Below are 27750 nucleotides of genomic sequence, written 5' to 3'. Positions count from 1 at the left end.
TCTGAGTTTGACTTGATTTCTGTACGAGCTTGCTTTTTTCGACCTTTTTTTTGAAAACACTTTCTAAAATAATCAGAAGCATCCTCTTCCACTCTTTCTTGCTCATCAAAGCACGCTTTTTTTAGTGGAAGTATCTGTTAGGAAGGCTGTTACTTCTCCTTGTTCTTTCGTTCTAACACCAACTCAAAAATGTATGCAAAGTCACTGTATAATGAAGTAAGGTTGACTCGATATCAAAGGATTTCCAATTATAAATCCTTAGTATCCATTGTTTGGCTAGTTTCCGGAAAGAAGGCCAATATGCTGTGAATATGTAGAGATCTGTGTCACCTCAATGTTGATCTCACTCACTATGTGCTGTGGTTGCTTTTATTTTTTATTTTATTTTGTCTATTTTTCTTTTTTCTTTTACAGACGAACGCCACCACCTGTTCTTTAGAATCGTGGGCCGGGCGTGAAGAAAGGAAAAAAGTGCAACGATGCTCACATGATATCATTCCATGCGCCTTGATATTTCTGGAAATTACTTGTGGCTACTGTAGTTATACAACGACCCGATCGATACCCTGCAGGCGTAAATGTGTGTGTGCCGCGGGGTAGGTGGGTTATCCTTTCTTTTCGTGATTTCGCCGGATGAAACCCCATCATTATGAATAATCACAACAAGTAATAATGGAGAGTTCTTCAGATCCAAGCGTAAACTCAGGACCGACAATTTTGGCGAGCCGTCGATGATAAGACAATAAAGGATCAAGTGCTGCTTCAGGGTGAAAAATCCTGGAAAGCCCAATTTTTTGCACCTTGGAATATGTCCAACCAGTTCGTCGGACTCAATAGGTCGCGCCTGCAAGGGCTTTGGCAAGATTGGTGGTGGCGGTAATATTGCTGAGACGCGGTGCAAGCAATGGAACCGGGTAAAGATATGCCGCTCTGTAGACAAGCGCATAGATTTCCGGGGGCAGCTACTGATTATGAACACGTACTTGGCCTTGTTGGATCGACGCGAGTTGATGAACAGCGTATCCGATGAGAGCAATGTTGGATCTGGGGGTCGCGAAAGATGCGACAGGACAAAGATCAGCTTCATTGTGTGGATGGATAAGGAAAGGTTTGATGATACGGCGATCCTTAATTGGTTCTTTCGGAGCAACCACAACGAACATTGGAACACCTAGAAGAGCTCTGAACAACCGTCGAAAAAATATGCCAGAGGACAGCCAGAGGACAGAAAGGTGCAGAAAGGCACCCATAGTAGGAAGACGACCTTGGATTACAACTGAGGAAGCATGCAATGTGGACCATGTTGTTGGGGCACTGTTCTAATCGATATTACACAACACCAGCAAATGGCAAAAAGCCGCCACGATCGAGCTTCCCAGTTTTGGCGCTCGGTGATGCTGGATTGAAGATGACCGAAAAGGGAAAGATCAGCGGCATTTCCCGAAATTTACAACTGTATACTGCCGTTGCTGGCTTCGTGGGCAATGGCCGCTCAACCACGTTCACGCAGCATAACGTCGACGAGGAAGGCTAATAATTGTGTTCACACCCGGGCTATACGATGCCTGGGGTGGAAGTTAATAGTGAAGTTAGTTTTTTTGTGAGATTACAGATTGTGTGTGCATGGACTTTTTCTTTTAAAAGATCGTTTGATTAGTTGTTACTCAGTCGAGCATTCTAACTGATAACATCACTAATCTCAAAGTTTCGTTACCAGCTAAAATCGAATTTATTCATATGAGCGTGTTTGCGGTAGTGCGCACGCGTATATCTTCCTCTCTTGAGCTTTTATTTTATATGGTTTTGTTGTACATTCAGTGATAACAAGCTGGTTTATGCACTATAGACCAGTTCGTCATGGGTATCTCTCTAGTCACCTGGTTTAAAGAACCATATCCTTTCATCGTGAGAATGCAGTCGATGTAAATTTTTCTTTTCCTTCACTCGGCTACTGGAGCCAGTAGACATTTGAATTTTGCATGGACTGCATCAAGTGCCTGGGCCTGTAACCGTGGCAAAATGCAAGTGGGAGGGCCGGGATCGGTGACGAAAAAGGCAACGTTATACCTAGAGAAGCACGATTGTTGTCCCTGAAGACGAAAATGGTAATTTAGGAATCTTAAACACCTGCACAAACTGACCAACCCAAATGAGGGCATTGACCAATTGCACGCCCATAAACAGTGCTTCCGAGCTAAACCAAGGGACGGAGTGCCACGGCGGAGGACGAAAATGCAGGGTCAATGGAGCATGGTGTGACCCCGATGATTTCCATCCATCTGACCCACCTGATCACCTCGTTCCAATGCCATCATTGTAGTTTTACCCTAACCGTTTTTTGCCCCTCAATTCATCTCCCCCGCCCCGCAGCACTACATATCTGTTGGTGATCAAAGAATAATGGCACAACCAATCGAAGCGATCTAACTTGTTGCATCTTGTACACACACACACAGAGAGAAAAGGGCATGACTTTTCAACTCCACTACTGACAGTTTTTTTTTATCAAGACATGTTTATCAAATACAGTGAATCAACCGTGGGTTTACCATTTGAAACTATGACTGACTAGACTAGATCGATCTATGTTTACCCGGAATTTTTCTTAACTTGTTCGAACAAGATCTGATCATTATATGCAAAAACACAACAGACGCAAAAGACATAAAATATACACAAGCTGAATAAAAAGAAAAAAAAAAGCAGAAAAAGGCATGGTTTTTTACGATGGAGTTGATTTGGTAGCATCTTTCTCGGCACGAATGTTGATGCCGGCGCTGGCTGCGATGACTCGAATAATATCGGTGAGAGAAACAACGCCGATCGCTCGATCTCTTTCATCCGTTACCCACACACGGTGAGATTTGGTCGCCAGCAATTTCGCCGTTGCATAACCAAGCGTGGTGTCAAGGCGGACATCGAATACTGGTAAACGATCCTGAACACAGAGAAGTGGGGTTAAAACATACATGGACCGATGGACTGAGCGTCACCCATGACTCTTTTGCCACACTTACCTGACCGTCGTCAATTCCCTGTTGCGTACGTACAATGCGGACAAATTGGAAGCAACGTGTCCACAGCAGTTGATATCGATAACTCTTCATCACGTGCTGTCAGAAAAAAGAAGACCGGCCGGTAAAAAATTGGTTTTAGACATGGGTTTACCATTTTTTTTTTTTTGATAAGCATCTCAAGGACAAGGTGGGCGCCCCCGTAAGGTGCTTGATAATCTTACCTTGACATCGGTCATGCTAATGTTCCCCACAATTTCCCCATTATTACCCAAGACGGCCACGGATGAAACGCCGTATTGACCTAAACATAAGAAACCCGTCAACATCCCATCAGTCACACCACCCACGGAGTCTCTGTGGCGTTATCTCTGCCTCACTTACGCATTAATGATAAAGCATCCAGTACAATGGATTCGGCACCCACAGCAATGACATCTGCTTCGCCCAAGTTCAATTGACGCAACTAACATAAAAAGAGAGGGATATCAATAATGTGGCGGAGTTTTATGCTCAAAGCAAAAGAGGCATTTACAGTTTGGTTCATCAACTGTTCAATGTCGCTGTAAGACTTTCGATTGTCAAACAGATATTGAACCACTGTTGACTGGGAAAGGATTCCCAGGACTTCACCATCGGCGGCCATCACACATACTATCACCATGACCGTCAGCCCCTCACCATATAACAGTTCCAAAACATTCATCATCACCTCTTTCAACCACTTACCACGATGAATGCCACAGGCGAATTCTTCCATGGCAGAAAGTAATGTCGCTTCAGGAAGGATGGAATAGAAAGGGTTTTTTCGGGATAAATCTGCGACAAAAAAAAAGCATGAACTGTGAGTGATGAGTGATTGAGTACCCCAAAAACCAACACGTACCACTGGCGAGTTTGACGGGGATACTTTGACCGGCGAGAGCGCGTCGTACAATATCTTTGACTTCGAATGTATCGCCTGGGACGTTTTCGCCCGAATTGATGGGAGCGGGGCATTTTTGTAGTACCAAGAGAATATAGCTCATAAAGTCACCATAGTCAATCATGCCAACATACGACCGCGGATGCGTAATGGCATGATCTTTAGCTTCGTGATGACCGTTATAAACCGGGGCAGAAGAAATATTGTGTTCAACAAGGACATTGCAGGCTTCTTCCACAGGCATGGCCCCATCACTTTTGAACAAGAAAACCAAAAAGGGTTACCGGACCGAATACCCTCCGTAACAAAAGGATTAGAAAAATTAAGGCTTACATGGTCACTACTTTTTGATTTTTTACAAGCGCCGAAGCATGGACCATAGTCCAATCTCGTGTGGCGGTGGTCACTCCTTCTCTGTGAGCCATAACAAGCAGGAAATATTCAAATCAATCAAAAGGGAAAATGCAGAAAAGAGAAAAAAGAAGTATGCAGACAACTTTAGACGACGCAAAAAAAATATTAGAAAAAATGGCCCCATTTTTTGCCAAATGGAAAAAGAAAAAAATGTGACCCTTATCGTTTGGCGGTGCTTCAAATAGGAAATGCATGAACGAAAGAGATCTTTTCAAGGTCTGAGCACACTTTTCAACTTGGTCATCATCACCTTTCTTCGACTGGACGCTTTTGGTCGTAGTCTTACAGGTTGTTGATTCGGATAAAAATCGACCTTGTTTACGGTGTTTTGATGCGTGACGGTCCACTGTCGAAATGTTCTATTATATTTTTCCATGGTTAGTGGGGCCAGGTTGTTGGGAACAATACAAAACAAAAATTTGCGTCCTCAGAAAAATACTTGCGCAAGGTAATGGGGATCCTTTGGCGGCGGTGTAGGAGGAGTTTGCGGAGATCGACGGTGATGCCCACATTGGATAAAGTACGACGGTTCCTTTGGAGGTACAGGAGGAGGGTCGTTGGTCGTCCTGGGTGATACGGGCGTAGCCACGGTCGGCGGAGTTAACATTGCACGATCAGCGATGCCCAATACCGACGGTTTCGGATAACCACTGCCACACGATTCTAGGCTCATTTCTTTTTTATAATGAATATCATTTCCTCCCCACTTTGCACTTACTACCTACTTTTGGAAATCGATACATGCTCCCATTCTTCATTGCAAAGAGTATCGTCGGTCATACGAGGTAACAAACGATCCTCAGCTGTATTGTTATGAAAAGGCAGCAGACGATGAGTGCACAAGGGCATGCCACTACACCGTAACAACATGGCGGTAAAGGTGAGAAATGAGGGGTGAACAGTATTAGTAATATGGGCAATGCCTTGGACGTTTGAAAGGTGGCTTGAATGGATTAACGAAAATCAAACCACGGGTAAAAGGGAAGAAAGAAAAAGAAAAAGAAAATAAAAAAAGACCAAACCAAGAGATGGTGGTCTGACTGAAGAAATGCATTTGTTTCCTTTGGCCTGAAACCAATGCAGCAGGCCTATGGCATGTTAAATTGATCTGCATGTGTGTTTATGGATAAATGATGGTTGGCTGTTTATGATTGTTATTCTTTCTTTTTTTTTCCGGCGAATTGGGGTTGCAAAGCGGGGCAACCGAGGAACCATTTGGGTTTTGCTATATGCATATAGAGTTTGCGCATAAAAAATAATAATTGGTTAATCTTTGCTGATGTCATTCAATTTGAAACTCAACTCGAATTGACTTACCAACCCAGACTTGACCTGGTCTGCATCAGGAGGCTAGTCCACAAGACTTCGTCGTCAAGCGCAGCTTGTGCGCGTCGTTTGAGGGAAGCCGGTCTTGAATCGATCTGGTAACCGGAGTTGATATATGTTGCGAGGATTTTTCTCATATTCACGGCAGCGTTGATATCTCGGTCCCAAATCTAGAATAACCAATAATGTAGTCATTATATTGTCAAAGTAATCCGGACCTCCTTGCTTACCAGTGCATTGGCATCGTTATTCGCCGACTTGAACTGGGGCACAGTCGAATCGGGTAAATAACGCTTTGCCAAGATCGGCCTACTTGATTGTATCAGTACCACCCCTTAACTTCAATAAAGTCTTGAACTTGCCTGCGGGTCTGCTTTGACGGTATTCTGATGGATAGCAAAGAATATTGCCGTCATCATCCAAACAACATGTTTTTCGCCTTTTGTCAACATTTTTCAGTCGGCAATACTTCTTCCTATTGTCACTGCACTGTCAGCTTGATAATACAATGTGCAAATTCGTTATGACTCACTTATGCTTGCACACAGGTATCTGTGGGTCTCGTACTTCGACCGTCTCAGAGTCGCAACCTTGCTCGTCCGATATTCATCCAATCAAATAACCACTGCCTTCCGGGCAAGAACCTTGCGAAAATCCGGTGACTTTTGCATGAGCAATGTCTTCTGGGGTATATCATTTTACCATCGTCCCGTACCTTGATTAAAACTGAGGCATGTTTTTTCATGGGCTTCAGGTGTGCATCCCCAAATGCGACTATGGCTACACCCTCTGGCCTCCGCTCATTTCTTCGAGCGTTTTTCCTTCTTCGACGACGTGATTTTCGAGAATTTTTATAAACCCATTGACAAGGCTATTGAATTACAACGTTCATTACTACATGTTGAGAAGATGTGAAATATCATCAACTTACAATTTTTGGCTCGGCAGGATCCCCGAGCAAGGTGTCGGCCATTTTATCTAGCACCATTTGCCTTTGCGAGTGGAGCAGCGCACGTTTTTCCCGGTGGCGGAATGTGCAATTGAATGTATGCAACCTAAAGGATGAAATTAATCGTTTAACATACAGAACACTTCTTTTGGCGCTTTGCTTCCCACTTGCTTCTGATGATTACGAGCGATAGCCTCGATATACTTCTTAAACGCATCCATCGTGAAGACAGAGGGTGGCGCTTCCTTGATTTCGTCATAGCATGGCTGTATGTTTGCTTGTTTTCTATTTTTCAATTCCATCTGGGTTGTCCAACGGAACATACTGCTCTGCCTAAACATATCGAATGATCGGTTACATATTTGCAGTTATTCTCGTATATATCCAATGGCGATACTTACTGGTATACACGATTGGTAATCTGTAAACATGGTTACTTCGTTCTTCCTCCAAATGCAGGTTGGTGTCCGTGTCACAGCTTGTTATGAATGAGCGCTGGCCTATCGTATCATCAATCAATTGTATGCGAGTTGGTATCATGAGTATCAATACTTACCGGGATCAATACCGATGACACGCGCAGCAGGGTTCAAGCCAGTCGGCTCTTTCTTTAAATGATATAAACCTCCGGTCCAATTGATCACGTTGGGCCGTCTAGAAAGAAAATCAACTCATTCTTGGAGGAGGGGTACGGCGCTAATGATAGATGGGGAAGATCATCTGAATAATGGGAAATACACCTTCAATTGCAAGAACTTACTCCGGTCCCACCGTTTAACGAACTTCACGCTCGTCATAACACTATCTGTCTCCATGACGTTGGCGAACTGGGTATGCTTTGTTGTACCGACTGTTTATTGTCAAAAAAAAAAGTCGCGAGTTAGTCTCTTTCCAACGTATTGCTGTATCAATCGCAGCCTTTTACCTGGTTCCACCTGCAAGTAGCGCAACCGTTTTGGGCAAATTTTGTCAATGTTAAAAATTGCTTCCCACAGGTCTTGCTTGTATTGTTGGTCTCGGTAGGACCTTTCAAACAAGGCTTTGGTAATAAACTGTATACGTGACTCCGTTCCGGACTTTAAACGCTTTTCGTACTATAGACGTTTGCTTAGCGTAACTCACAGAGTTTTTCTACACGATCTTCACGAACCGTCAAACCGTCAAATCGTCAAACCGTCAAACCGTCAAACCGTGAGGAACAGGATGTCCGGACATCCAGGCTTCGTTAAGAAAATCAAAACAGCCGTTTCCCACCAATCGCACGTAGACTGCAATGTTCGGTTAATTGTCTACTGAAATATATGCAATGGGGCCATACAATATCTTACCGACTTGGTGCTATGAGAGGGGAAGGAGAGACCACTGTTTAGCCCCCAACTCGTGCGCCTTCTGTAAAAGCCATGCTGAGTACCGAATTAAGTTGGCTGGCATCCTTATAGCCGTTTGTTCTTCTATGGTGGCAGCGCTTAAACCGGCAAACTCGCGGTTGCGTTCATCCAGGTTTTCCCTACATAGCATTTTTGTTGGTTACGATCATGGTTTTCAATATACAGATTTCAAACTTACTGGTAAAATAATTGAATATCGGCAGTGTCGCCGGCAACGCGGTTCCAATCATTGGCATCATATGGCTTGTAAGCGCACAACTTGGCAATAGCCTTACCGCCTATATCGCTTTTTCAGAATCTCGATGGCCCATCATGACTACTTTTTATCTTACCCAGCTTTTTTGCGCTCTCAGAAAGCGTAACGCCGTGGCAGTTACTGTAAGCAATGAAGAACGCGGGACAAACAACGCGGTACATTCAATTTTAAATGCTCCATCACATCTGCATAAATATTTGGTTCCTATATACTCATAGTCAAGCAGTTAAATAAGAGAATATAGTTACTTGTGAGCGATGACGAAGCGTACTGATCAGCGAGGTCAGTGAACATGGGTGTCCATTTTGGATAAACATAACCAGCCATATAATGAGTGCTTATAAATGTATAGAGTTCGTTGTCAGTATCATACCACGTGTGGAGGGCTTGAAGTCGTTGTCGAACGTGGTCTTTTAACTCGTCTTGCCAAGAAGACTTGGGCGGGAGCTGTCAGGACAATTTCATACGACTGAGTAAAGTATAAAAAGACTGTCATTGTTAACAACAACTCACAAGCTCTCTAGCTCCTCTACACGATGAAGCAACTGACGTAAAGCACCTGCGCCAAAAAACTTCGGTATTTATATGCGGGAAAGCGAACGCTCGGCTGTTGTCCACCCAAGTCAGCACGTGAAGAAGCGCAAGATTGCTGCATTTCGCTTAAGGTTCGTATATTCTTCGGATAGTCTTCGCAAAAGTTGCTATTTTGGGAAAATCATCAATAAATTCAGTGGATTCTTGCTATAGGCTATCTACAATATAGAGGTGTCTTACGCGGTAGCTGGCGAACTCGGGTCGTAGGATTGTTGCCAACTTATTTTACGAGTTTGCAAGTATTTAAAATTTCTTATCGTTAGCGGGATGAAACACCGTCCCGTAGCGGCATCATGGTAAGGTCGAGTGTGAGTACGGTGTGGAGTCGAATGATAGAGGGAAGAAGAGATGTGGATTTAAAAAAAAAGGACGCGTTTGTCATGCTCGATGCCAGGTCAGTCACACAGACACAGTTGGCCATTTTTTTTTGTCATGATTCACCATGCACCCAATCGCAAGCTGAGCCAAAATTGTGCCACCGATGACTGAAAATATGCTCTTGCTATGGCTCCATTAGCTTATCATAATGGCTTTATGTATACACTTGAGATCGAGCTTTATTCAGGCTTCAACAATCCATCCAACTTAGGCTTGCTTAGATTGGAAAATCACAGGGTTGACAAAGCAGAGAAAGAACTGAATTATGCTAAAATGCAAGTAGCTTCTCTCTGTTTCCGTACATATGATAGCACTAAACCTTTCATTCCCTTCGTAAATACAGTAACCAACAACATGATGTACGGGATCTGATAATGATATGTTAACTATCGATCATCGATAGTGCAGCAACAACTAGACGGTTCAATGTTTACACTAGTGCTACAATAATTGGGCGAATGGGATAATGGGAAAGGGAATAACCTCCTTTTTTTTTATTTGACACGTAAACGAATACTATGCCATCAAACATTCACAGTGCCATCGTATGATACGAGGCACAATAATGCCGTTCAATATAAACGGCGATTGTAACCTCACAGTCGTCATAAGCCTTTCCCTCCACAACACCTCGAATCATCATGCCTTACTTACGCGTAATCAACCCATATCTCCTGCCTGTACGGAGACCCTTCGTCATATCGTCCACAAGTCGTGTTGCCCGTTTGCAACCACTGCAAGCAGATCTCCGGCATCCCTTCATGCCGAACTCAACGGGTGATCTCAAATCTCGACGACTGTCCAACCGGCCTTCCAATCCTCACCACGAGCTATCCAGCGCAGCCTCCTACAATAACATCCTCGCAACTGTCCGCCACCTCGTTGCAACCATTCCATCGGTAATACCGTCTCAAAATACAATTTCGATGCGACATTCAGTGAAGCCGTTGAAAGTAAAGCAGCTTTGTGGTATGCTCGTGTTGCATGTGGCAATATACATCAACTTCTTCGAACGACAGTGTAGCGAGAGCAAATACATACCTAAAAGTTTAGACAAGCGAAAGAGGGAGGAGGGAAGGGCAGCGGTTCAAGAAAAGTAACAAAGGAATATATTTTTTTTATTTGTGCGATATTACCGCTTAACAAGCCGTATACCCGCTGTGCAATGGATCCCGCCTGCCACTTGAGGTCACCCCCTTACATTGAGTGACTTTCGTCGGACAAAAAGCCTAACGCATATACGGTATACTCTGGGCAAGAACTCTTGATGGAACTTTGGTATATTAATGACAACATTATGGCATACGTTGCAACATGAGTTTCTGAGTGTGGTATATCCACTACTTCTCGTATTATCCATCCTAGACTGGTGTTCCCAAACAGGAAAGATTGAGATCTAAACGTGTTTCCATTCTGAGTGAGCTTCTCCATTAGAACACCGATTGAGCCTCTTCATCCATAACTTGGATCTATCGGCGAGATCAATTCATACGGGTAAAGCTGTCACATCACAGCATGTGGATCCTTCCTAATACACCTTATAACCGAGGACTGCTCACAGATAGTTATTGATTCCGACTCAAGACTAAAGTATTAAATAGGCAGATCACATTAATCGAAATAAAGAGATCCAGCAATCTCAGGGGATTCTCATCGTCTTTTTTGTATTCTAACATTACCTTTATTATCTGCTACAGTAGCTGGATTTTTAGGAAGGAATTTACTAATATGTTTTGATTATTGCAGTTCTTCTCCTCAGCTGAAAACCTCTGCAGTAATGCCAGAAAACGCTTCTTCGCAGCTTTCTTTGCAAAGTGAATGCTCACAACTGATGGTCACTTGAACGTAGTGCATGCATCTATCAGTCGCAAGTCAATCTCTCGGACGTTTATCCTGAACAGATGGAAACTGTGGATTTCAGGCGATCGCACATAGCGTTAAAAGCAGTGGACAGTGTTGGCAGCTGGTCAAGATATGCTGGATCATTTGAAGGATAAATTGGACTTTTATATTAGTACTCTCGGCAAGGATGCTGTCAAAAAACTCACTACATCACTGAGCGGCACTGATGCATCTCAGCGGCTTCAAGCTTTGTGGTTTATGATTCCTGACTGTGCTTTAATTGCATGCAGCACTTACAACATTGCTATCGCCACTTATAGTGAGCAGCAAAGCATCTTGTTTGTAGCATTTTTCTCTCTCCCTTCTTCCGCTCGTCCGACCACACTCCAGCCAACTTCCATTCATTTTTATCGACTATAAAACCAAGACACAGAACCAAGCTCCCGCCACTATTCATCGCTCATGAAGACATGTGTAAAAGGTTCTATGATCTAACCGGTTATAAGCTTCTTTTTATATAATTTGTCAAGTGTTGCCCACTAATTGATCTATAACCTCTCGAGTAACATAATATATCGTAGCTGGAGTTACGTCACCAAAAATATGGAAATTTAAGTGATGTCACTAAAATTCAATTTAACAGTCACATTATGTGCAATCTCGATGTCCATTTAGCAAAACCCAACCATTTGGACGAATTGCCTAATATGGCATAGCGGAAATACATGAGGTAGGACGAAGGGGACCAAGTGGGACGGATTAAAAGAGGGTTCCGCGGACCAATTATCAAGTGTTCAAGTAATGGTTGGACGCCTCATTTGATCATTTAAAAAGTTTGGCTGAGCTTTTTCCGCCCTTTCATCTTTCCCGCCACCCCTTTTTATTGGGCACCCTTTTTTCTTCTCTCTTTTCTTCCCTTCTTTTTTTTTCCTTTTTGCTTGAACTTGTTTTTTCTCGCTTTCCTTTGTATTCCCCAAGATTTCCGTATTAACAATTCATCATTTGACCACGCAACATGAATGAAGACCGGTTCGCTCCTCTCTCTGTCACGGACGCTTCAGGCCGTCAGATCAGCTTACTCAATACAGATAAACCACAACCATCAACTATCACTGCTGCGACCATGACCATGACCATGACCACGACCTCTTCTTCCTCTTCCTCGCCCGCCATCGTCTTACCAATGCAATCATCTCCGACGCAGTCTTACAGTTCTGACGAAGAGGCACGCCCAGTCTCCTCGCACCAGGACAAAACAACCTTACAAGATCAATCCAAACGAAAATATCACTGCACCGAACCGGGATGCAATAAAAGCTTTACGACCAGGTGAGCTTCCTTCTCATTTTATGTCACCCAAGGTTCCCTACGTTTGAGACTAGTCCAATTCTCTTTTTTTTTTTCCATATTCGATTTTCTTTGTTTGTTTACTACATTGTGGGATAGAATTAACCCAGCGACGGTGCTTTACTTCGTTTTATTTTTTATTTTCTGTTAGTGGGCATTTGGCACGGCATAACCGGATTCATACTGGCGAAAAGAACTTTCCATGTCTTTTTCCAGGATGCCAGTCTCGGTTCTCACGTCAGGATAATATGATGCAACACTATCGAACCCACATGTCGCCTAAATCGAGACGGTCTCAGAAACGCTCGGCCGCCGAGGAACCCCGTCCCCGTCCTCGTCTACACGCTCATCATCGTATTCGGTCCGATTCCGTCGGCCACGAACCTCCTTTAACCATTGATCAGCATTTAAGCAACTATCATCGATCGTTGCATGCTTCCGCTTCCTCCAGTGCCCAATATCATCCACCATCACGTTATAAGTTCCGTGAACCATTGGGTGTCATGGTTCAAAACAAACGTTCCACTTCGGCCTCCTCCATTCATCAATTGGTTACCCCTACTTCACATTCATCAACGCCTGAAACCGATCCCATGTCTCCTCCGGCCTCCACCGATCTCCAACCATCAGCACCATTATCACCCTCATTTTCCTCGCCATGCCCCGCAGACATCTTTTTCCAGCATCGTCCATTGACCTATTCTTCGACCGCCCAGCGTCCATCCACGACCTTACTGTGTCCTTCCACCACCCTTCCTACGCCCATGGCTACTTCCCAACTATCCATAGGTTCTCCCGTCTCAGACCCCCTCTCTTCCACAACAATCACCACTACCACTGCTAGCAGTGAAACCACTTCAGAAGACGCAGGGCGAGATAAAGAAAAGGAGGGAAGTGGACTACTGCAACTCGCCCATGTAGTCAGTACTTTTGGTTAAATTATCGTGGATACGTGCTGGTTTTCTATTCCACCTACACCAAAATGTTCGTTGCTACAAGGAAAAGAAAGAGAAAAAAAAGATTTAATATGACAATCTCATTCTTCCATTCAGCTCATAATCGAAGCCACAACCATTCATACTCTCGCTAACTTTCTTTTCGATTCCTTTTTTTTTTTTTTTTTTTTTTTTACTTCATTCTCAACTCGATTGTGATAGATCTCTGTTGATGATGATCATGTCTTTCTGCATGTATTCTTCATTTCTTCCGTTGGGCCGGAATATCATTGGTTTATTTTTTATGGATTTGCATTAAAAACTGTGTAGTTTTTTCGGGAATCAATGGAGATCATCATAACTGGGTGGTAAATCATTGTAGGGCTGGGTTGCTGCGGTGGAGGCCTGCGGCTGCGATGCACTCGCCGCTTCGTAAGCTGGTAAAGGTTCAAAATGTTGTGGCATTTCGTTCGTTTCAGCCATCCGTTCCATCAACCCTTGTAGTATCGTTGTAAATTCAATCGCTCCACCTTCTTTAAAAGTAATAGTCGCCGTACCGCCTTTGCTCAACCCCCCTCCGATGACCTTTATACACATAATATCAGTATGAGATGATCAACCGCGACGATGCCCATTGAGGGGCGTCGTTGATTATATAAAAAAATCATATGAATGTACTTACTGGTACCACTATACCTGCCACGTAGTTGGCGCCAAACCACGGCTGTTCAAGTTTCCAACCCTTAAAGTGGGTAATGGGTATTGCCAGTGACAAAAACTCGGCCGAAGGAGGATTCGCAACAAATACGATCTGTAGGTTTGTCAGTCAACAGCGAGCATTTCTTCTTCTTTCATTCCAACATTCACGTACCCGTTGATTCGTCAACGTAACATGACCCGTTCCTTGCCAATAGCCGCTATCATAAAGGTCAATTTCAAGAGAGAGCGAGGACCCATGAAAGATAAGATTCACCTACCCTGAATTACCGGGATAACCACTGATGCATGGTCAGAGAAACAAAAAAGGGTGGCATTGGGTGAGCCTGAGCCGGTGAATGAACAGCATGGAAGAATGCACTCACTTTTCGTTACAGTCTAGGACTACTTTCACACTGTGCTGTTGAAAAAAGAACTTTTCTTGTGGCAAGGGGACAGGCGAGGTCCCGTTGGGCGAGATTATGCAGCAGTTGATGCTCATGACAATGAAACTTTTAAAAAAGGAAGTACCCAATGATGAAATTTTGTAACCGGAATTTTTAAAGAACGTTTCCTTCCATGGCTCTTTTGAAGCATGATCAATTCATCAACTGCTATCATTCTCAGCTGGGATTCGCCTGCACCGCTCAGTCTGCAGCCTCCTCTTTTCTGTCCTAAACGAGCAGCCGCACACCACCAATAATGCATTTATACATCACAGTAAAAATGACTCTTTATGCTTGCAATCGACGTGGCTATGGAGGAATATTGATAGCCAAGATTGCTTTTTATTACAAGGCAACGCAACACAGTGTAAACGCTTTTACACCCCGTGACCTCTGAGTTCAGGAGGACAGTCTTCTTGGTTGTGAGGATGGGTCTTTTTGAATTCGGGCAAGGTCAACAACGTATTGTTGATACGAGTGATCACCGGGAATTGTTTCATGTCCACTTTATATCGGAAAGCATTGTATACCATGGGCACTAGGCAGAAATCCGCCATCGTGATATTATCTCCCACACAGTACGTGCCAGATACTTCTTCCAGATGTCTCTCCAGACCTATGTTATTCATATATAGAGTGAGCCATTTCCCTCGGTGTCAACAGTCAAGTTGAAGGTGCGGACTCTACCTTCGAATCCTTGTGTAATCCATTCACGGGCCCAGGCCTCTCGCTTTTCCAAATCACCCCCTCCTTGTTTAATCAACACACCAAGGTTCTGCAAAGGATGAATGTCACAAGCAATCGCTTGAACAATTTCACGGACCTATCCAAACGAAATTTTTAGCTTTTTTCACTCTCTCTTTTTTCGTTTTACAGGCCCATGCAGGCGGAGTAAAGCGATTCAAAAGCGGGATGACGAAATAAAAAGTACCTGAGCCCGATGCCATAAGCTTTTCGGTAACATGGGTCTGTCTACACATGTATCAAAGGGGCGAGGTAAGCCACAACCGTAATGGATTAAACGTATAAAAGATTGCATGTGCCTACCCGGATAATGTTCTTCGATGTATTCAAGAATAGCGATGCTCTGGGTCAACACCTTGTGCTCCTTGGTCACCAGAGCTGGCACCTTTTTACTGGGATTGATGGCCAGAAATTCATCTTTTTTCTACAGCGATAAGAAAACCCGTGAGCATGCTCATCTAGTTTGCCAGTGTATATTGTTCGGGAACCGGCACTGACCTGGTCTCCCTGAGCAAGATTCACCGAATGCTGCTCGTAAGCAATGCCTTTCCATTCTAATGCCAGTCTGACACGCCACGAGGCTGACGAACGGAAATAACCGTACAATGTGAATTCCTACGCAAACCTGTCAACACTTCTTCAGGTTTCTGGCGTATTCTTTGCTGACCAGCGCATGTACCTTTGAGTCCGTCATGATAACGATAACTTGTATCCTGAGGAAAAGAAAGCTGAACCCCAAATTCCCACGAGTTCCTGCAAGACGTTCCACAAGCGCAACCTCCGTTCGCTCAGCGTGACTGCCCATCCGAAGCGCCATCCCTCATGCATGGTTGCATTTCCACCGCACTGGCCACCTTTTGGTCCTTACCGGCAAACCGATTACCATTTGCTTGTTGGATAAATACTACCCATACAGCCGCATATACAATACGCATCTCACGGCTAAATAATGAAACCCTTTTACGCCGAGGAAAAAGAGGGAAGAAGAAGGTAATAATCGACCGATTGTAAATGACGAGTTATACTCGACATTGATGTGTTGGTGTTTTGCGTATTGTTGATCTATTGTTTTGTAATGTATACAATCACGTACAAAGAATCAACTAAATTTCAGCTCACAAATAGCTACAATTCATTCCGATATGCGAGGTTTATGAAAGTCTAGAGTATCGCTGGATCAAAGTCTCATAGGCATCACACCAGCCTCGGATATTGATGGATTGCGTCAACAGGCATCAATAAGCTGCTTAATTCCAGTTGAATATGATGTCACTCTATTAAGGTGTTAAAGCGGGCGCTCTTTTATTGTTGAAATATATAAATAACTTGAGAAACAAGAAAAAAAAAGAATAGAAATCCAAACGTTTTTTATATATTTTTAATCTTTTGTTACCTCGATCCCTTGATAATGATGCTGCAATCGGATTTATACTACCGCTCTTCAACCACGGTTTTAATGGTGCTTGCATTCGCTCTTGTGTTGAGCTCCGGTGAATCTGTGATCGCTGCCTTGCTTTACAGCGTCGAAGCCCGGGTATTTCATGTAAGACAATAAGGCTGGAGTTTGAAAAACCTCAAGCTCATCTGTACTGTAGGAACTCATGCAGGTTCCTTTGCTCGACGACCTTATCCACAAAAAACGGCAAGCGATAAATTGGTATGATGAAGAAATCAGATCAACCTGTTCTGTCCGACTCACGGCTTTTGTTAGGTTTCTTTACATAATCGCCAGTGCCTGGATACTGGGTGAGATTGTGCAAGACACGGTTCATCTGCCTTTGGTCCGTCTCCTCAGCACGCTTGGCTACAGTACATGCAAGTTTGTCGTTCTCTGTTTTCGCTTCAAGCTGTTTCTTAACGATTAATTGTGATGTATTAGGGCTTGCTGCATATATCGCTACATTAGATGTGAAGCTTGTAAGAGACGAGGTGCTGCATATGGCATGGTTGCAATTTTGTGTCTCCATTACATCGCTGCAAACGTTTTTCCTTTTTCGCAATCTTCAGCAAGGGCTCATCTGGTATGTGGGTTGGGTGTACAGACACGAGAACTGAAGACATGAACTCATTCCGGGAAACAATTACAGGTTTCTTTTACCCACTTCTCTCGTGATTTTCAATGACATTGCCGCTTACGTTTGCGGCCGCGTCTTTGGCAAGACAAAATTGGTCGACATCAGCCCACGAAAAACCGTCGAAGGATTCCTCGGGGCCATCATCATGACCGTGCTGTTTGGCTACAGGGTAAAGTTCTCCAGGAAAAAAAGTGGCAACACACACACATACACGTCCCATGAGTGTATTTAACAAGCAACGCCTTTTTCCTGACAACAGTTTTCCCAATGGCTGACGCAGTTTGACTACATGATTGTCCCGGTAACCATCCTGTTTTTTCGAATATTTACAAAAACGCACATACTCACACCGTCTTTCTATTCCATTTAAGCATGCTCGTCCGTTGCTATTGCAATGGATGCAAGATGATCAAGACACAATGGGAAGCGGAAGCGTCAATAACATGCATGTTCACGGCGTGATCCTGGCTCTGTATGCGTCAGTTGCGGCTCCTTTTGGCGGGTTTTTGGCAAGTAGCATCAAGCGAGCCTGTTCCAAAAAGGATTTCGCACAGCTAATTCCAGGTCACGGCGGCATGACTGATCGTATGGATTGTCACTTGCTTATGGGGCTATTCACCTTTGTCTATTATCGCTATGCCGTCAACGACCAGCAATAAGATTACCTTATCATCATCTCGGAATAAAGACTTTTGAATATGAATCTTTACCGACATATAAATCCCGCTGTAAAACGATACAGTATCTGAGAAACATCAGTTACATACAACTCTTCTTTGTCTTTTGCTGACCCCTAATTCTTAGATCATCCTCAACTCATCATGATGGATGGCAAAATGTGATGTACAAGGAAATTCTAAAGTGACCAGCTTGCTAAGCTTGAAGCAGCTAGAGTATCAATCATCCTTCTTTGTTTTTTTCTTCGTCAATATGTAGACCTCCCATCGTTGACTATCGAATAAGAGGTCCTGTATTATGACGGTGACAAATGAAAAGAAAAAAAATTGCCCCAATGCAAGAAAATGTAGTGAATCATTGTGACTTGGCAGTCACTGGATGAAAAAGGGAGCAACAATCCTGGGATTTTTTTTTTTTGAAGCCCTTCCCCGACACCGCTCTATTTAAACTTTTTTTTCCCTTTTGATTCCGAGAAATTCGTCAGTGAAGAATGGAGGATCTGATTCCTGTGTTTACCAAGATTGGGCTTTCAGAGCAAAAGGCCAAAGATACGGCCAAGAACAAAAAGTTGGCGCCGATGCTTGAAGCGGTCATTGACGATGCCAATGCACGTGAAGCCGGCTGTGATAAGGATGTTGGTAACTTGCTGTACAATCTCGCATCAACCATCACCAAGGATGCCCAGTCCCACCGTGCTTACATGGTCAAGAGAATTGTCAACGGTGACCTGAAGACTGCTGATCAGGTGGCTGGTATGTTTAATGCATCACCCACACTCGTTTGACATGTCAAACTCACTGCGTTGTTATACCTACCTGTGTTTTAGCCGCAATCAAATACTGTGAACAAGTCGATACCATTGACGACAAAAACTTTGATGAAGCTGCGGGTGTCGGTACGTGTCTGCTACGGTTATACTTTCCTATAAAGGCTTTTTATTACCTGCGACGTTTTGAGACTTATCAAGCTGTGTAGGTGTTGTTGTGACGGACGATCAGATCCAGGCTGCTGTGAGTGGTTACATTGAGGCCAACAAGGACAACATCGTGCAAAACCGTTACAAGACGCTGGGCCCGGCTTTGGCCAATACCCGTAAATTGCCTGAATTGCGTTGGGCCGACGGTGGCAAGGTCAAGAACCAAGTGGAATCGCAATTTCTGGCCTTGTTGGGACCCAAGGATGAACGTGACGCGCCTCAGAAGAAGAAGAAGGAGCCCAAGAAACCGGCAGTGGCAAAGAAGTCCGAAGAAAAGGTCGAGGAGAAACCGAATGTGGCCAATATGTTCTTCGAGGGCGAATTGTCCAAATTGCACAAGCCCGGTGAGAACAAGCAGATCAAGCCTGAATTGATGCAGGAACATTTGAAAGCCACGGGCGGCATAGTGTATACCCGTTTCCCTCCTGAACCCAATGGTTACCTCCACATCGGTCACGCCAAGGCCATCAATGTCAACTTTGGTTACGCCAAAGCCTACAACGGTGTGACCTATCTTCGTTATGACGATACGAATCCGGAAGCGGAAGAAGAAAAGTATTTTGTGTCGATCCTGGATACGGTTCGATGGCTCGGATTTGAACCTTGGAAGATCACCTACTCGAGTGATTACTTCCAGGAATTGTTTGATTTGGCCGTCAAGCTGATCAAGAAGGGATTGGCTTACACTTGTCAGTGTACTGGTGAAGAGATTCATGCTCACCGTGGAGGCGATGACGGTGGCGCTCGTACGGCATGTGTGCATCGCGACCGTCCCATGGAAGAAACGTTGGATCAGTTCTACAAGATGAAAGAAGGTCATTACAAGGAAGGTGAAATCACCCTTCGTATGAAGATGGATTTGGAAAACGGTAACCCTCAATTCTGGGATCTGATTGCCTACCGTGTGTTGTATACACCTCATCATCGTACGGGATCGCAGTGGTGTATCTACCCTACCTACGATTTCACTCACTGCTTGGTCGATTCTTTGGAGAACATCACACATTCCTTGTGTACCACGGAATTCAGACAGTCGCGCGAAAGTTACTATTGGCTCGTGGACGCCGTTGAAGTGTACAAGCCTGTGCAGTGGGAATACGGTCGCTTGAACGTCACTGGTACCATCATGTCCAAGCGAAAGATCTTGAAGATGGTGAACAATGGTTATGTCAGTGGATGGTAAGTTTTGGGTCAGTGAACCGTTGACTTTTGTTACTGCGAAATGAGAAATGGGAAAAAAAACTGACGTTTTCATTGTTAATAGGGATGATCCTCGTCTTTACACGCTCATGGGTATCCGTCGTCGTGGTGTGCCTCCGGAAGCGATCAACAACTTTGTGTTGGAATTGGGTGTGACGACATCGCAGTCGACCATTGATGTGGTGCGATTCGATGCCAAGACCAGAGAATTTTTGGATCGAACCACGCCGCGTTTGATGGCGCTTTTGAAACCGCTCAAGGTGGTCTTGAAGAACTTGCCTGATGACTTTGAGGAGGAAGTGTGTGTGCCCAATAAGCCACGCGATCCCAGCATGGGTGAACACAAGGTGCCTTTTACCAAGGTGCTGTATATCGATGCGTCCGATTTCCGTGAACAGGATTCCAAGGACTACTACCGTTTGGCACCAGGCAAATCGGTGGGCTTGCTTCACATCAAGTACCCTATCAAATGTGTTGAGGTGAAAAAGAATGCCAATGGCGAAATCGAAGAGTTGGTATGCGAGTATGAAAACGAGGGCGAGTTCAAGAAGCCCAAGACGTACATTCACTGGGTGGCGGAATCGCCCAAGCATGGATCGCCCGTGCAGCTCGATCAAGTGCGTTTGTACGAAGCTCTGTTCAAGCATTCGAATCCCGAGGATGTGGAAGGCGGATTCCTCAATGATATCAATGAGAACTCATTGAGCATCATCAAGGGCGCTATTACCAATGTGGGTATTTATGACCAGATTGCCGATTGGATCAAAAAGACCGGCGGCAAGGACAAGGAAAGCATGCGATGGCAGTTTGTGCGAACGGGCTACTTCTGTTTGGATTTGGATACCGAACTGGATCTCGACAAGGCGTCCAAGGGCGATATCAAGGACGCCTTGAAACACATCGTCGTCAATCGCACCGTCACTCTCAAGGAGGACGCCGGCAAAGCATAGTTAGAGTAAAGTAATTGGATACAAATTAAAAAATGGAACCATAATGCAAAAGCACCAAAAAAAAAAAAAAAAAAAAAAAAAAAAAATTCGGACATGGTCCTTGAACCTGTGTTATCGATTCCACAATCTTGCCATCATTTTCCTTTTCGAATACACATGGTGGAAAAAACGAAGTTGTCGTAAATTTAGCCAGTCTCGCAAAAGGCAATTTCATCTGATCTTTTTATCTATTTTTCCTTTCATAGTATCTCTCTTTTCGACGTCTTGCTTGTCGGTAATCATGAGAAAAAACAGGCAGATAGTGTCTCTCTCTCTCTCTCTCTCTCTCTCACGTAAACATAAAGCGCACAGAGAGAAAGAGACAGCGGCGCCCTCCAGTAGCTATTGATGATTGAGTATGATCAGCGCATAGCACTCATTATTCTGCCTGGCAGAACGAAAATTAACACATCGGAAAGAACACAAAAACAGTGGCTGTGTCAAATCTGATATGTTCTTTGCAGTTCTCCTTTTAGGGAAAGGACAATAAGATATGATGATATAAGAGTAGGCTATTTCCATTAGCTACAGGGTGTTGCGGTAATATTATATTAAAAACATGAATGGAAACAAAACTTACCTCGACCGGAATCGCTAAGACTGGCATCACTCATTCAATGTAATAAAAAAAATAAAGACAGGAAAATTTATAATAAAAAAAAAAGGTCTAGAATTCATATATGAGGGTATCTTGTGTACAAATGAGATGATGCAATGTATAATAGAATCATAAAATGCGAGGGAATGATGCGTGTGATATGTATGTACAAAGTCGTAGTGTATGTGATCAGTGGTAGATGCCGTCCTGCAGCGATTTAGGAGTGGGATAAAGGACACAGTCGTTGAGGTATTGGCTGAACTCGGGAAATGGATCGTAGGGAAGTTCTTCGTTTTTCCATCGACACTGTGAACATTCATATCGTACGGTGGTATTGTCTGTAATACGTTTATTGAATAGGATCACTTGTTTTTCACATCGCATAAGTTGCACCGACGCCTTGTTTTTACATCGTGGGCAGGCGTGAGTGGCACGTTCAAGTGAGATCTTTTTGCCACTACTGCTAGCTGCAAAGAATAAAATGAAAACTAAGTCAGATACGATGCACATCACAGCATATAGAATACTATAGTGGAAACATACCAAAGACAAATGGAGGCATTTAGACAAGAGAGTGTGTAAGGAAGCGGTAAAAAATTGAGGGATTCTTTTCGGTTACTCTGGGGTTATTTATTGGGAATCCCCTTTCCACATATGATAATTAATTAGGGCGAGTCCAAGCACCGACAGGCTATGTTTCAAAACAATAGCATCATCACGTCAATGTTATCAGTTCGGCCACGTTGTTTTCCACCTCCGATTTTCTTACCCTTTTTTTCGATTTCATTGGCATTTATCTGGCTCCTTTTGCGGGGTATTCAAATTTGATTAAAATCCATAATCGGATATCTATCATAGCTTGTCATTTGTCACCAAAGATTTCATCCCAACTTTGCTAAATATTAGACATCAATCTCGACTCCGAGATTACCGATGAACTCGCTCCGTAGTATCGATCGATCTCGATGTTACGATGAGGAACTTCAATCTACTTACGATCGTTTGATGCTCCGCTTCAACGTCTGGCTTTCATTGCATCATTGCACTCTGCAGCTTGGTGAGTAAAGAAAGGACGACCCAAAAAGCCTTTTTTGATTGCCAAAATAGGCATAACGATGTATCACATTCATATGTTTCCCTTGAAACTGTTCTTGTTCTTTTTTTTTTCTTCCAGAAATTCCGTAGAATTAGGTATGTCTCGCTCATGGCCCTCCCTATGATTGTAGAGTAGGAAAGTGTTTTTGCCTACGTCTACTGTTTATTTTTCCTTTCCATATCTACATTCTGTCATGAATTAAATTACAGAGTTCAAAGGAAATGTATGGTGCACTACTAAACAATGACCAAGTGGATAAACCATTTCCGACATTGTGTAAGTGTTCCAGAACTATCGTAATACGGCACAAGCTAGTGTCACTCCATTACCACTCGACCCCATTGCGTAATTTTTTTTTCTTACTGCACTACCACGCAAAAACGGCCGTGCATTTAACAAAAAAGAGATGGATCCATCATTCATTGATACAATAGCTCTTCAAGTCCATTGTCTATCATCGACCATTCGAACTCAAGAACAAAGGGGATACTGTTAAAAGATATTAGTTGCTTGACTAGTCGTACATACATTCATTGATCCATCAAGTCTTTAATTTTTTTATTTTTTTGGTTACAACATGCCTGGTTGTTTGGTGTGTTGGCTATATTAGAAACTGCAGTAACATCACTCATCACACCTTGCCCTGAGCTAAATTTTTTTTTGCGATGAAATTTTTTTAGTGCCTTTTTATTTCAAACCCCGTACCTGAAAAATGGGACTAACGGTGGCCACGTGGTTATCGGCTCGGAAGCCGTCATCCATCCCACAGATAACATGAAGCAAGCCATGACTGCCAAAAAAAATCAGCTCAAGGCAATTCCAAAGGGCTGCTCATTCAGCGATTCCAATTTTAGCTGTTGTTTAAAGCAATATCACCGTGCTTAAATAAAGTTCTCGTCGGTTCTGCTCTTTTTATTAGTTGTCAGGGGATCAAAAAGAATGAGGGATACCATTATTTATTTCTTCTCTTCTTGACCCCCACCCCTCCCCCCACCCACACACTCTCCCACCCCTTTCGTGATACATGAGGTATCAAAGGGCCAATGCTTAATTTTTTTTTACGCATTCATGACACATTGACATACAAACCATATGTATACTATTCCATATCACATGGAGACAAAAAAAAAACTAAATGCCTTCAAGCATAGCATGAAAGATCAAGCACTGTAAGAGATGGGTCTGTCATTGTGGACAAGAAAAAATAAGGGAGAAGCGTGCCATAACAAGAATGATAGAAGCACAAGCATAGCTCATTGTTTTGAAAACCGTGCAATGGGAATTCATTTAGCTCTGAAACAACCTTCAAATCTCCTCACCCCCCTTGGAACCTGCGACCTATTTATGCAGCTCACGAATAAAATAGACGATTCAAACTTGATACGTCGATTGAACGTCCTGATGACATTGACTCGTAGTAATAATGATGACACCAACGTTCATTAACACATCATTGATACAGTGCATGATTGTGATATCACGATCATGAGAAAGCAAGCAGAAAAACAAGCATGATACTCAAAAAGTTTCAATTTGCAGAAAACAATCATTTATTCAAGGAGATGAGCAGAAAAACAACCACACTGAACCTCATTTGGATGGAGGTATATCATGCTGTCCAAATTTCTTGAATAGGATGACCATGCATCCTATTCGGGTCCAACGTCTGGGTACCGAGTTGACGGGTGGATGTCACTCCAATCATCAGGCACGGATCAGTCGGCATGGATGAGAGCATGATGACTTAAACTATGGTCTTGATTCTTGTAAAAAAGAATCTATCAATGGATCCTTATTGTAGACTGTCGTCAGGGTCACAGCAAGTCATTAAATCAAGGACACTAAAAATAGAGCTTTTTCATCATGCATTTTTTTTTCCTGCGATGGTTCACAGTAATATGTACTTTTTTAATTATCCAACCTATTGGTGTGAACGTGATGAATTCCTCATATTTAATCTGACACATGCTGAATAATTAGCCACTAAAAAAAGGTAAGGGCTTGATTTAGCTATCTCGATTCCTGGTTCGTCGTGGTGGTGGTGTGGTTGATGCTGGCTCCCTTGAAAGCGTTGTACGCGGTCGGACGAAATCTTGAGAGTTATCTGCAATATGCTAAGGGTCTCGACTCTTGGCCGATACATAAAGCACCAATCATTATTAATAAACGGATGCTCATGGATAATGACTTTTATATATCTTTAGCATCGTTTATGCCGTTTCTCGTTCCTTTATCATTTTCAATGATGCAGCATATTCCGATCATTAATAAACATTGGATTCTCGCTTGGTGTTGATTGAGTTGTACAAAGCGTCCAAAGGCAACCAAAAAAGAAAAAAATATGAGTGACGTGATAGGACGGTGGAGCCAGATTCGATAGTTCGATTTCTTTCTTTTTCAATAACCCTTGGTTCAACCAAAATCCGGTCAAGTTCTAAAGACAGGAGAACCCGATGGCAAGTCCATTCATAAAAATAGTTGCTTGGGGTTGGTCTATGGGAAATGACCATTCTAGAGTAGCATGTGGGTTTGCTCATTCCCGAATTAGCTGTTCTGCATATTCTTTATCTGCTGCTTAGTCTCCGTTTCTTTTTTCTCTCCCCTTCTAAGCAGACTATCCACCCCTTAAGAACAACTTTTCACACATCCCAGTTGGTGTCTCTTTTTCTCTCTTTTGTTCTCTCTCATATCTCTTTTTATTTTTATTTTATATACCAATCACTCCTTTACCTAGTCTGCTTTTTTTTTCTTTTTTTGTTTATTATTATTGTTATTATCATATCCCCTTCTCCACTATGACCAACGCCTTTACTGCATTATCGCACAAAAGAAACCGGTCCGTCAGTACCACCAAGACCAGTAACGGGTCCACAGAACCACATACCAAATTATCCAAACTCAAGTCCGGTCTTGCTATATTTACCAAGCTCACCAACCCGTTTAATAGCGACAAGACCAAATCACCTTCACCTCATGACCACCGTCGTCCATCCCTCACCATCTTCCTTCATCAGTACCTTGGCAACGGTCACGACGTTGGTGATGATTTGTACAACAACCAGGACGACGATACCATGGACGACGACCACCCATCAGAATACGGGCGCATAAATAGCGCTTTTGCAGACGATGATTTATTTGAACGTATGCGTTACAAGCAGCGAACGCAGGAGAAATCCATGTCGGCAAGAGAACAATACAATGCACGGAGAAATGCTCACACTGCACCCGCCAAACAACCTTTACCGAGCATTTTGGTTAAAAATGGACCGTCCACATCACGAGACAGTGCGACCCCATCCTTATCAGAGATCCATCGTCCTCGTCATCGTCACACCAGCAGTGTACAGAGCACATCGGCTTTATCTGCTCCGTCGTTTACCCAACGCCGAAAACCTGGTCATCACGTTCGTCATTATTCTCATGTTTCTTACATGTCGACTTCCAATATCACCGTCAATTCGGAGGATCTTACTGCTAAGGAATTTGCTGATATCGCCGGGATTCGAATTCTGCCTGAAGAGAGGGATGGAAATACCGTTGTGGACGAAGAACGCGAAGACAACAAGAGTTGTTGTTGCAATTACGATGACGACGATTTGCGTACCGCATCATCGCGTTCGGGCCTTACCACACCTTCTGGACCGGGTGGGCCTCTGGCCGATAACGAAGAGAGCCAGGTGTCCATCATGAGCTGCTCATCCATCCATGATAACCGATCCTGCCGCAAACCACAGATCTGGGACACTGGGTTCTGGCGAAAACCTGGTGAGGACGTCCCCATGGTACCGCCGCCACCACTACCGCCCTTGTCGGCCCATTCTCTATCCACACAACAGCAGGTGGTTTCACCTTGTTCTCCTCATCCTTCTATATCGACTTCTCTGCTCGAACAGAAATCCACCAAACCCCGTACGACTAAATCGCATCGGTCGACCCTGTCGGTACCTGTTGTGGAGCCTCCAATTATGCATGAATTACGCAGGATGAACACATTATCCACTGATAAATTGTCCAATCACGACGCGCAGCGAACCACACGCAACTGTGTGATCAGGAAAGGTCGCTTTGAGATTCATCTAGAATCAGCCGGTTCTGCATTCACCTCTACCTCTACCTCTATCACCACTGAATCTGTTTCAGACGATCAAACCGTCCCCGTTTCTCGTCATCACCACAGCCGCAATCTCAGCACGCCCGTCATCCAGGGTCATCCACACCAATGGAACCACCCTCCTCCTCCTCCTCCTCCACCTAATCATCAACATCATCATAATAACAGTAAGCGCACCCTTCACACGGCCGGTGAATGGAAGCGCCAACATAAACCTTCGCTCTCATTCTCCAATCCACCTGCCACGGTCCGTGCATAAACATACATTATACTTACATATACACACACACACACACAAACACTCACACACAAACGCTCACACACAAACACCCACATATTTGTCACCCACTCATAATGCACACATGCACTTCTCACATATCAAAACATAGCTTATTTTTTTTTGGATTGCCCTAAATTACCACAACCTACTTTTTTTTTTTTCTTTTCAATGCCAAAGTTCATTGAATCTAATTGGACGGTTTGAATTCTCGTCCAACCTACCTGATCCCTGCAGCAATCCAAACTCTCTTTTTTTGGTTTTTTTCTTTCCCTGTTTTCTCTCCATTTCCTGTTTTTGGTTCCTACCACGATGTATGGTTGTTCCCCTCCTCCATAGTCAATGCCTGTATAAATTCGTAATGAAATGTTTTATTTTTCCCCCCGTGTGAGCATGTAACCAAGCCATGGTCATCTGAAGATCTATCCCTAGTTCCATTCACTAACGTGGTGGGGAGATGGGATAGCGTAATCTCCAATCATTGTTCCTCATT

At 43.6% G+C, this 27750-nt stretch overlaps 12 protein-coding genes across 12 annotated transcripts; 5 read left to right on the top strand and 7 right to left on the bottom strand.

Annotated features, from left to right (window-relative positions):
• Window positions 1-830: 830 nt before the first annotated feature.
• On the bottom strand, window positions 831-1087 carry BYT42DRAFT_610286 (uncharacterized protein; the record flags this gene model as incomplete). The annotated part of the gene is made up of 2 exons (XM_051571383.1): window positions 831-930; window positions 984-1087. The coding sequence occupies 2 exons, from the start codon at window positions 1085-1087 to the stop codon at window positions 831-833; spliced, it is 204 nt and encodes a 67-aa protein (XP_051426962.1).
• Window positions 1088-2463: 1376 nt separating this feature from the next.
• On the bottom strand, window positions 2464-4447 carry BYT42DRAFT_179008 (uncharacterized protein). The gene is made up of 8 exons (XM_051562404.1): window positions 4273-4447; window positions 3901-4193; window positions 3744-3833; window positions 3550-3668; window positions 3399-3480; window positions 3239-3318; window positions 3018-3101; window positions 2464-2938 (listed from the first exon to the last, which is right to left on the bottom strand). The coding sequence occupies exons 1-8, from the start codon at window positions 4362-4364 to the stop codon at window positions 2723-2725; spliced, it is 1056 nt and encodes a 351-aa protein (XP_051426961.1). The 5' UTR covers window positions 4365-4447; the 3' UTR covers window positions 2464-2722.
• Window positions 4448-4663: 216 nt separating this feature from the next.
• Window positions 4664-5841, bottom strand: BYT42DRAFT_179029 (uncharacterized protein). Its single transcript, XM_051562405.1, has 4 exons — window positions 5671-5841; window positions 5277-5578; window positions 5079-5206; window positions 4664-5028 (listed from the first exon to the last, which is right to left on the bottom strand). The coding sequence occupies exons 2-4, from the start codon at window positions 5465-5467 to the stop codon at window positions 4781-4783; spliced, it is 567 nt and encodes a 188-aa protein (XP_051426960.1). The 5' UTR covers window positions 5468-5578; window positions 5671-5841; the 3' UTR covers window positions 4664-4780.
• Window positions 5842-6920: 1079 nt separating this feature from the next.
• Window positions 6921-8433, bottom strand: BYT42DRAFT_542647 (uncharacterized protein; the record flags this gene model as incomplete). Its single annotated transcript, XM_051565629.1, has 8 exons — window positions 6921-6961; window positions 7030-7128; window positions 7185-7232; window positions 7389-7478; window positions 7554-7654; window positions 8040-8135; window positions 8195-8294; window positions 8349-8433. The coding sequence occupies 8 exons, from the start codon at window positions 8431-8433 to the stop codon at window positions 6921-6923; spliced, it is 660 nt and encodes a 219-aa protein (XP_051426959.1).
• Window positions 8434-9527: 1094 nt separating this feature from the next.
• Window positions 9528-10371, top strand: BYT42DRAFT_555276 (uncharacterized protein). The gene has a single exon (XM_051566648.1). It carries the CDS (start codon window positions 9886-9888, stop codon window positions 10342-10344), a length of 459 nt encoding a protein of 152 aa, XP_051426958.1. The 5' UTR covers window positions 9528-9885; the 3' UTR covers window positions 10345-10371.
• Window positions 10372-12705: 2334 nt separating this feature from the next.
• Window positions 12706-13371, top strand: BYT42DRAFT_542646 (uncharacterized protein; the record flags this gene model as incomplete). The annotated part of the gene is made up of 1 exon (XM_051565628.1): window positions 12706-13371. The coding sequence occupies one exon, from the start codon at window positions 12706-12708 to the stop codon at window positions 13369-13371; it is 666 nt and encodes a 221-aa protein (XP_051426957.1).
• A 181-nt stretch (window positions 13372-13552) lies between these two features.
• Window positions 13553-14686, bottom strand: BYT42DRAFT_555271 (uncharacterized protein). The gene is made up of 5 exons (XM_051566647.1): window positions 14451-14686; window positions 14346-14366; window positions 14240-14285; window positions 14051-14179; window positions 13553-13953 (listed from the first exon to the last, which is right to left on the bottom strand). Exons 1-5 carry the CDS (start codon window positions 14564-14566, stop codon window positions 13711-13713), a joined length of 555 nt encoding a protein of 184 aa, XP_051426956.1. The 5' UTR covers window positions 14567-14686; the 3' UTR covers window positions 13553-13710.
• A 92-nt stretch (window positions 14687-14778) lies between these two features.
• Window positions 14779-15972, bottom strand: BYT42DRAFT_555269 (glutathione S-transferase zeta 1). The gene is made up of 6 exons (XM_051566646.1): window positions 15934-15972; window positions 15753-15869; window positions 15558-15678; window positions 15442-15482; window positions 15198-15333; window positions 14779-15126 (listed from the first exon to the last, which is right to left on the bottom strand). Exons 1-6 carry the CDS (start codon window positions 15946-15948, stop codon window positions 14888-14890), a joined length of 669 nt encoding a protein of 222 aa, XP_051426955.1. The 5' UTR covers window positions 15949-15972; the 3' UTR covers window positions 14779-14887.
• A 623-nt stretch (window positions 15973-16595) lies between these two features.
• On the top strand, window positions 16596-18346 carry BYT42DRAFT_555264 (phosphatidate cytidylyltransferase). Its single transcript, XM_051566645.1, has 7 exons — window positions 16596-16797; window positions 16850-16911; window positions 16966-17069; window positions 17134-17275; window positions 17342-17498; window positions 17589-17630; window positions 17701-18346. Exons 1-7 carry the CDS (start codon window positions 16663-16665, stop codon window positions 17986-17988), a joined length of 930 nt encoding a protein of 309 aa, XP_051426954.1. The 5' UTR covers window positions 16596-16662; the 3' UTR covers window positions 17989-18346.
• An 87-nt stretch (window positions 18347-18433) lies between these two features.
• Window positions 18434-21188, top strand: BYT42DRAFT_601958 (tRNA synthetases class I, catalytic domain-containing protein). Its single transcript, XM_051571038.1, has 4 exons — window positions 18434-18759; window positions 18834-18902; window positions 18983-20162; window positions 20248-21188. Exons 1-4 carry the CDS (start codon window positions 18498-18500, stop codon window positions 21131-21133), a joined length of 2397 nt encoding a protein of 798 aa, XP_051426953.1. The 5' UTR covers window positions 18434-18497; the 3' UTR covers window positions 21134-21188.
• Window positions 21189-22049: 861 nt separating this feature from the next.
• Window positions 22050-22247, bottom strand: BYT42DRAFT_478843 (uncharacterized protein; the record flags this gene model as incomplete). Its single annotated transcript, XM_051563661.1, has 1 exon — window positions 22050-22247. A coding segment is annotated over one exon (198 nt), but the record flags the coding sequence as incomplete, so codon positions are not given.
• Window positions 22248-25661: 3414 nt separating this feature from the next.
• Window positions 25662-27239, top strand: BYT42DRAFT_542642 (uncharacterized protein; the record flags this gene model as incomplete). The annotated part of the gene is made up of 1 exon (XM_051565627.1): window positions 25662-27239. One exon carries the CDS (start codon window positions 25662-25664, stop codon window positions 27237-27239), a length of 1578 nt encoding a protein of 525 aa, XP_051426951.1.
• Between the last annotated feature and the right edge of the window lie 511 nt (window positions 27240-27750).

The sequence above is a fragment of the Radiomyces spectabilis genome (genome assembly GCF_025331425.1).
Source record: "Radiomyces spectabilis strain NRRL 2753 chromosome Unknown BYT42scaffold_2, whole genome shotgun sequence".
In the NCBI taxonomy this organism is placed as follows: Eukaryota; Fungi; Mucoromycota; class Mucoromycetes; order Mucorales; family Radiomycetaceae; genus Radiomyces; species Radiomyces spectabilis.
The sequence above is the reverse complement of the archived record's forward strand: the minus strand, read 5'-3'. Positions and strand labels throughout refer to the sequence as shown.